We start from the raw sequence: 9,397 nt of genomic DNA, 5'->3' as shown, positions 1-9,397 counted from the left end.
CACCTTTACCCTCAGCTTCTTTAGCAAGGCAGTGGTGGTCTTGGAGGTGTGTTTGGGGTGGTTATCATGTTGGAATACTGCCCTGCGGTCCAGTCTCTGAAGGGAGGGGATCATGCTCTGCTTCAGTATATCACAGTACATGTTGGCATTCATGGTCCCCTCAATGATCTGTAGCCCCCCAGTGCCGGCAGCACTCATGCAGCCCCAGACCATGACACTCCCACCACCATGCTTGACTGTAGACAAGACACACTTGTCTTTGTCCTCCTCACCTGGTTGCCCCCACACACGCTTGTCACCATCTGAACCAAATACGTTTATCTTGGTCTCATCAGACCACAGGACATGGTTCCAGTAATCCATGTCCTTAGTCTGCTTGTCTTCAGCAAACTGTTTGTGGAATTTCTTGTGCATCATCTTTAGAAGAGGCTTCCTTCTGGGATGACAGCCATGCAGACCAATTTGATGCAGTGTGCGGCGTATGGTCTGAGCACTGACAGGCTGACCCCCCACCCCTACAACCTCTGCAGCAATGCTGGCAGCACTCATATGTCTATTTCCCAAAGACAACCTCTGAATATGACGCTGATCACGTGACCTCAACTTCTTTGGTGGACCATGGTGAGGCCTGTTCTGAGTGGAACCTGTCCTGTTATACCGCTGTATGGTCTTGGCCACCGTGCTGCAGCTCAGTTTCAGGGTCTTGACAATCTTCTTATAGCCTAGGCCATCTTTATGTAGAGCAACTATTCTTTTTTTCAGATCCTCAGAGCGTTCTTTGCCATGAGGTGCCATGTTGTACTTCCAGTGACCAGTATGAGAGAGTGAGAGCGATAACACCAAATTTAACACACCTGCTCCCCATTCACACCTGAGACCTTGTAACACTAACGAGTCACATGACACCGGGGAGGGAAAATGGCTCATTGGGTCCAATTTGGAGATTTTCACTTAGGGGTGTACTGACTTTTGTTGCCAGCGGTTTAGACATTAATGGCTGTGTGTTGAGTTATTTTGAGGGGACAGTAAATTTACACTGTTATACAAGCTGTACACTCACTACTTTACATTGTAGACAAGTGTCATTTCTTCAGTGTTGTCACATGAAAAGATAGAAGAAAAGATTTACACAAATGTCACTGAGGGGTGTACTTACGATAGAGAAATTAGAGAAATATATATATATATATTTCTCTATCTATCTATCTATCTACACACAGAGAGAGAATTAGATAGATAGAGAGATATATATTTATATTTATTATATAAAGCGGCTGGTCTCCAGGTAAACAATAAATCAGACTTTATACCGAGTTTAGTATTTATTGAGAAGCACATTTCTAGGATAACAAATTATTAGTAAAAATTTGGCAAATATTCCAGAATTAAAATATTGAGACCTATAAATATCAGTAAATTCGTCTTCACAAAATATCTTCATTCATACAAAGTTTCTATTATTGATCTTAAACAGATAAAAAGGTAAAATATCCCCAAAACTTTCATTTTGCAACAACCAACCTGTCATATTACTAAATTTGTATTTTATTTTTGGGGGGGGGGGGGGGGGGCCTGGAGCATTGCTCTTCACAGACCATGGCAAATCCCCCCCCCAATCCCCTCTGGAATACAAATTACAAAGTGGTATTAAACTCAAACCCAAAATCGTCATATATTGCAGCTTACCAGTCATTAGATGTGGCGGCTGCATTCGTTTTTTTTTGTGTTTTTTTCTCCCCTCTGTTTTCACCTGGTGATCTGGCCAGTAGCACACTCCCTGTATTAGAGCGCCCCTCCCCCCCCTCTGGAGGAAGGAGCACAGGGGGCACCTTTGGACAGCAGCATTGTCAGTCTGGGGGGGGGGGGAGTGTTAGATGGACTAGCAGATTTAGATACTTTGTAACAGAAGGAAGGCGCCTTCATCCCTACACTAAACCATTGCGCCAGGTCAGCCTCCCCTCCCCCACCCCCTCCCTGTCCCAGACAGATCTGAAACCAAATAAATCCTTCATATTCTGTACGAAAAATGCTGAGAAAATGTCAGTAGCGTCTATTGTCAATGGTGGATAAAATGTAGCGATAGCCAGATCCTAAAATGTTACTTTTTTTTCCTCTGAGATAATAAAATAATACATTAAAAAAAAAAAAAAAAAGACAAAAATCTAAAATTAAAGATCTATTTATAGCACCGGTTACAGGAAGGAGGAAATCCTCGGATCTCAGTAAAAGACGTTCGTTTTGTGGACACCTCGGCGTTTTGAATCGCAGGCATATTTGCCGCAATTCTGTCCGCAATTTCAAAGCGCCAGATGTGAATGACAAATCACATAAAACGCAGATTTCAGATCCTATTCATTTGAATGGCACCAAAAAAAAAAAAAAAGACACAACACTGTGCAGTTATGCCACGATTGTCACGCAATAAATCGCGTTGCAAACCGCATCACGTGGCGCTTGTCGCGCCCAAAAATTTCAGGAGCTTTTTTTTTTTTGGGATGATTTGCAGCGCGACAATCGCGGCAGAACCGCATAGCGTTGTTTTTTTGTGTCATTCAAATGAATGGCTTCTGAAATGTGCATTTCGTCATTCCAAATCACATCAATATAGATGAGGATCCGGCTTGGAGGTGACTTCCATTTAAAGTCTATGGGCACAAGTCGGATAGAAATCGCCTTGAAGTAGTACAGGAACCCTTTGTAAAAAAAAAATAAATTGCAGCGACTTCAGTAGTGCCATTAAGAGAACTCTCATTGATTAGCATAGGATTTCACGTCATGCGACTTGGTGGGTCTCACAAGTCGGATCCCAAGTCGCAGCCGTGTGAACCGAGCCTTATGCATTCACCCCATGGAGTTTCAAATTCGCGATTCAAAACTCCCAGGTGTGAATGCAGCCCAAGTCTCGGGTCACACTGCTGCGACTTGGGAAACCTCAAAGTCGCATGACATGTAAAAAAAAAACCCCATGTTAGTTAATGAGAGCCGTCTTATTAGCACTACTGAAGTCGCTGCGACTTTCCAAAAGGGTATTACTTCAAGGCGACTTCTATCCGACTTGTGCCCACAGACTTTAATGGATGTCGCCTCCAAGCCAAATCCTTATCTATATTGACGTGATTTGGAATGACGAAACGCTCAGGGGTGAGTTCAGCCCAAGTCTTGGTTCGCATTGCTGCGACTTGGGATCTGACTTGTGAGATCCCCCCAAAGTCACATGACATGTAAAAACCCCATGTTAGTCAACAAGAGTCATCTTATTAGCACTACTGAAGTCGCTGCGACTTTCCAAAAGGTTCCTGTACTACTTCAAGGCGACTTCTATGCGACCCGTGCCCATAGACTTTAATGGAAGTCGCCTCCAAAGCTATAATGATGCGATTTGGAACCAACATTAAAAAAGGAAGATTAAGGATTTCCCAAAAGTCGCTTCTAAAGTCGCACCAAAGTAGTACTCAAGTCGCCTGGCAAAGGCGCACCATAAAAGTCACGCCACTTTCAGGTCGCAGCAGTGCGAACCGAGCCCAAGGCCTCGGGCACACAGTGTAATTTGGGGGGGCGTGTTCCAGTGCCAGGATACACCACGCCCCGTAGTAATGAATCGCTGTATACACTGTAGTTGCAGTAAAGCCCTGAATGCAGCTTGTGCCGCTTTAATTGCGGCCATTGTTACAAATAATATTTATAGCAAGATAATTATTTATAGAAATATTTATGATAAAAAAATCATTTAGATTTGGGTCTCACACTTCCCTGTTTCTGTGCGTTGGGTTAATGCTCGTTGCGTCACGCGTCAATGCTCGTTGCGTCACCTTTATTGCTCGTTGCGTCAGGGGTTGCTTATTGCCAGGAGCATGCAGCACTTCTCCCCAACACAACCCCCGGCATTGCATTCCCTTTACGTTGTGCTGCATCTGGATAACAGAAGTTTGCCTTTTCTGCGTTGCGGCACCAAACTGAACGGCATCACAACGCCGCATTAACACACGTTTACCGCAACACACCCGATTACTAAAGTATGTTTTGGCCCATAAAGTGCAGCCTCTTCCCTGTGGGCTCCCCCATCTGGCCAAGATTTGAAGATGTTCATCTCCGGGACGTCTTCTTCTCCTCCTCCTCCTCACTGTTGTCACCTTTGTCCTCGGCCACCTCGCACAGCTGACTCTCATCCACGTGCTCCAGGGACTCCGCTCGTTGCATGGAGAGCTCATTAAGGGATATACGAGGCAGTGTGTTCTGTTCTGGATTTAGCCACGGCTTAAACTCAGGCTTGTTCTTCTTCTTCCACGACGGGTACTGGAGGCAAGCCTTGTGCAGCTTCCGCAGAATCTGGATTATAGAAGAAAGAGGTCAGCAAGGTCATACTAAAGGGGTGACTACAGTTCTATTGAATCTCACACCTTCATAATCTCAGAAAAGACAAGAAATTGTAGCCCCCTTATCCATCACACCTACTATAAGTCCAAAGGTACATGGACCCCCCCCCCCCCTCCTAGTGATGACGTTCAGGTGTCTCCAGTGAAAGAGGTCCTGGTAATACTCCATCATACAAAGACATTCATTGTAGATAATTGTGTTCTTCCACCCCCCCCCTTCCCATGTACAAAGCCAGCTCCATAAAGACTCGATGTGACCAGTTAGGTGTGAAGGAACTCCAGTGTCCTGCACAGAGCCCTGACTTCAACCCTACTTTTGGAAGACCTTTGGTATAAGATGTTCTTATCCAACATCAGTACCTGCCATTAATCCTACAGAACACCTTTGGGATGAGGTCTTCTCATGCCAAAGGTGTTCAGTAGGTTTGAGATCATGGAGGAACTCCAGTGTCCTGCACAGAGCCCTGACCTCAACCCTACTGAACACCTTTGGGATGGATTGGGACACCAGTTGCGAGCCAGGTCTTTTCATCCAACATCAGTACCTGAGGGGAACTTGTTCATACTACATCATACAAAGACATTTTAAACAATTGTGTTCTTCCAACCTTGTGGTTGGGGACCTCATCCTGGAATCTTCTAGACACAGCAAGTCAAGGAGGAAAGAGCATGTACAATGGGGAAGACAATTCCATGGGAAATGAGCTGCTTTTCCTCCCAAGCATCTAAATAGAAGCTTACCAGACTACTCATTGTCCAAAACAGTATACGACTAAAGTTTATGGACCACCTCCAAAATGATGGAGTTTAGGTGTAGCCAGTGAAGGGTACTGTTAATATTACATCATACAAACACAATGTAGACAATTGTGCTCTTCCAACCTTGTGGTAACAGTTTGGTGAAGACCCTTTTCTGTTCCAGCATGACTGTGCCCTCCTGTGTACAAAGCCATCTCCATAAAGACATGGGGGTGACCAGTTTGGTGTGGAGGAACTTGAGTGTCCTGCACAGAGCACTGGCCTCAACCCCACTTTTGAAAGACCTTTGGAATCGGGTCTTCACTTCCAACATCGATACCTGACCTCACAAATTCCCACAGAGACCCTCCAAAATCTTGTGGGAAGTCTTACCAAAAGAGTGGTGCCAGCTCCATAAAGACATGGGTTGACCAGTTTGGTGTGGAGGAACTTGTGTCCTGCACAGAACACTGACCTCAACCCCACTTTTGAAAGACCTTTGGAATTGGGTCTTCACTTCCAACATCGATACCTGACCTCAACCCTACTGAACCCTTTTGGGATCAGACGGTGTTCAGTAGGTTTGAGATCATGGATGAACTTGTGTCTACAGAGCCCTGACCTCAACCCTACTGAACACCTTTGGAATGGATTGGACTGCCGATGGTGAGCAATGTCTTTTTTTTGCGCCCAATGTGGGACTTAATGCGTGAGCCAGGTCTTTTCATTCAACATCAGTATCTGACCTCACAAATTCCCACAGATACCCTCCAAAATCTTGTGGGAAATCTTACTGAAAGAGAAAAGTTCCATAAAGACATGGTGTGACCAGTTTGGTGTGGAGGAACTCCAGTGTCCTGCACAGAACCCTGACCTCAACTCTACTTTTGGAAGACCTTTGGTATAAGGTCTTCTTACCCAACATCAGTACCTGCCCTCAACCCTATACTGAATATACAGAACACTTTTGGGATGGATTGGAACGCCCGTGTTGAGCCAGGTCTTCTCATCCAACCACAGACACCCTCCAAAATCTTGTCCTTTCTGAAAAGTCTTTCCAGAAGACTGCAGGATGTTTTAGTCACAAAGAGGGGCAACTCCATAATAATGGCTGGGGTTTTGGAATGGGATGTTCAACAAGCTCATATGGTTAGAGGAACTCCAGTGTCCTGAACAAAACCCGGCCCTCAACCCTACCAAACACCATATGTAAACCAGATCATTGGGGACATGACATGTGAGCTAGGTCTTCTCATCTGACATCAGTACCTGACTTCACAAATGGGCACAAATTCCCACAGACACATTCCAAAATCTTGTTGAAAGCCAGAACATTGGAGGAGCTTATAACCACAAAGTGAGCAACTCCATATTAATAGCCATTGAAGGAGGGAGTGCAAGTCCATATTACTAGCCATGGAAGGAGAGGGTGCAAGTCCATATTACTAGCCATGGAAGGAGAGGGTGCAAGTCCATATTACTAGCCATGGAAGGAGAGGGTGCAAGTCCATATTACTAGCCATGGAAGGAGAGGGTGCAAGTCCATATTACTAGCCATGGAAGGAGGGGGTGCAAGTCCATATTACTAGCCATGGAAAAAGGGGGTGCAAGTCCATACTACTAGCCATGGAAGAAGGGGGTGCAAGTCCATATTACTAGCCATGGAAGAAGGGGGTGCAAGTCCATATTACTAGCCATGGAAGGAGAGGGTGCAAATCCATATTACTAGCCATGGAAGGAGAGGGTGCAAGTCCATATTACTAGCCACGGAAAAGGGGGTGCAGGTCCATATTACTAGCCATGGAAGGAGAGGGTGCAAATTCATATTAATAGCCATGGAAGGAGAGGGTGCAAGTCCATATTACTAGCCATGGAAGGAGAGGGTACAAGTCCATATTACTAGCCATGGAAGGAGAGGGTACAAGTCCATATTACTAGCCATGGAAGGAGGGGATGCAGGTCCATATTACTAGCCATGGAAGGAGAGGGTGCAAGTCCATATTACTAGCCATGGAAGGAGAGGGTGCAAGTCCATATTACTAGCCATGGAAGGAGAGGGTGCAAGTCCATATTACTAGCCATGGAAGGAGAGGGTGCAAGTCCATATTACTAGCCATGGAAAAAGGGGGTGCAAGTCCATATTACTAGCCATGGAAGGAGGGGGGGGCAAATCCATATTACTAGCCGTGGAAGGAGAGGGTGCAAATCCATATTACTAGCCATGGAAGGAGAGGGTGCAAGTCCATATTACTAGCCACGGAAAAGGGGGTGCAGGTCCATATTACTAGCCATGGAAGGAGGGGGTGCAAGTATATATTACTAGTCATGGAAGAAGGGGGTGCAAGTACATATTACTAGCCATGGAAGGAGGGGGTGCAAATCCATTTTACTAGCCATGGAAGGAGAGGGTGCAGGTCCATATTACTAGCCATGGAAGGAGGTGGTGCAGGTCCATATTACTAGCCATGGAAGGAGGGGATGCAGGTCCATATTACTAGCCATGGAAGGAGAGGGTGCAAGTCCATATTACTAGCCATGGAAGGAGGTGGTGCAGGTCCATATTACTATACCTATGGAAGTCCATAAATGTATTAAAGAAAAAAAGGTCAAACAAATGGTGTATTCGAGGAATGTGCACTCTCCCCCTTCAGGTATGTCCTCACCTTAAGGGCTTTATGAACAAGCCTGTAGTGAATGGTAACAGCTTAGATGGTCATCATCCATATAGTGGTTGGTTAGTGGTAAATACAGATCCCATATTCACTCCACCTCCTGGTAGGAATGCTGATCAATAAAGCCACAACTTCCGTCTGGTATTTTCAAAGATCACCTCATATGATTAAATATATTTAAATACCGATTGAGCTGTGCTGGTGTGAAAGGGTGAAATGGTCACCTGTATTCCGGTCTGCAGTCCCGGTGTACGGCGTTTCCCCTGTCCTATTTTCTCCACAGCATTCCTAGTTCCTTGTGCATCAGTCAGCCAAACTCCTCCTACCGGTTTCGTCACACCTCGTGACTTCCATGGCAGGTCCATATTACTAGCCATGGAAGAAGGGGGTGATGCAGGTCCATATTACTAGCCATGGAAGAAGGGGGTGATGCAGGTCCATATTACTAGCCATGGAAGGAGGGGGTGCAGGTCCATATTACTAGCCATGGAAGGAGGGGGTGCAAGTCCATATTACTAGCCATGGAAGGAGGGGTGCAAGTCCATATTACTAGCCATGGAAGGAGGGGGTGCAAGTCCATATTACTAGCCATGGAAGGAGGGGGTGAAAGTACATATTAATACCTATGGCAAGAGGGGGTGCAAGTCCAAATTACAAGCCATGGGAGGAGGGGAGGCAACTACATACTAATGGCCATGGGGGAAGGGGACACCATATTAATGGCCTTGAGTAGAGGAGAAGGGAGAATTACATTGGAGGCGGAGTCTTACCTTTGGTGCCAAATATTGGGAAGATTTATTAACCACCCACTTTGGTAATGAACCTGAAAAGACACGATTTTGTCAATGTTAGGACACGCCTCCATCAACTTAACTTTACATTTAATTTACATTTTTTTTCCTGGCATTTTGAAAATAAATTGCTTCCCTCCCCCACCTTACTATTGGTTACTGAGGTCGCCCACCATGCTAAAAAGCGACCCCGTCACCACAGCGTGACTATCACGCAATGCACGCCTGTAAAAAAAATAAATTAAAAAGGCAATATATTGACCAATCCAGGAGCGTGTGCGTTAGTATACAGATGTCCCGGCTACCCCCGCCGCACGCTGTGTAATGTTCCACCGGCTCATAAGTCACTTTAATGCAGAACTCCGGCCAAAAACAACAAGAGAAAAATAAATATCCCTTTGAAAGATAAAATAACAAAAACCAGAGTTTGCAGCAACGTTCTCCTTCAGTGCAGAGATTTCCCCCCGCAGTACTTTATCTCAGCCACTAGAGGTCCTCAGCCTGTTGTCCAGCATTGTAGGTTTAGCTAAGAACACTAAGATTTTCCAAATAAAAGAACCAATCAGATGCATTTCCCTCGAGACCCTTCTATTCAGACCGGTAAGTATTTCAGTGTTTATTCCTCCTCGTGCACTTACCTCTGGGGTCCACCTGTGCCAGGTAGGTGAGTGTAGAGCTTGTGGGGCCATTGGACTTTACTAGGTATCCCGCCATATAGGAGACGGCCCGGACCATGTCCTTCCGAGGGGGATACATCTGCAGACGGAGACACAGAAATCCCAATCAAGACCAGAAGACCCCAAACACTAAATCCTCAGCAAAG

The 9,397-nt window shown here is 45.5% G+C and overlaps 1 protein-coding gene across 1 annotated transcript; it reads right to left on the bottom strand.

Moving 5' to 3' along the window:
- Positions 1-1,537: 1,537 nt before the first annotated feature.
- Positions 1,538-9,330, bottom strand: LOC141108820 (START domain-containing protein 10-like; the record flags this gene model as incomplete). The annotated part of the gene is given in 3 exon segments (XM_073600777.1): positions 1,538-4,326; positions 8,554-8,606; positions 9,213-9,330. Coding segments are annotated over 3 exon segments (414 nt in total), but the record flags the coding sequence as incomplete, so codon positions are not given.
- Between the last annotated feature and the right edge of the window lie 67 nt (positions 9,331-9,397).

The sequence above is a fragment of the Aquarana catesbeiana genome, linkage group LG09 (genome assembly GCF_042186555.1).
Source record: "Aquarana catesbeiana isolate 2022-GZ linkage group LG09, ASM4218655v1, whole genome shotgun sequence".
Lineage (NCBI taxonomy): Eukaryota > Metazoa > Chordata > Amphibia > Anura > Ranidae > Aquarana > Aquarana catesbeiana.
Note: the sequence above shows the minus strand (reverse complement) of the source record. Positions and strands in the feature narration are given on the sequence as shown.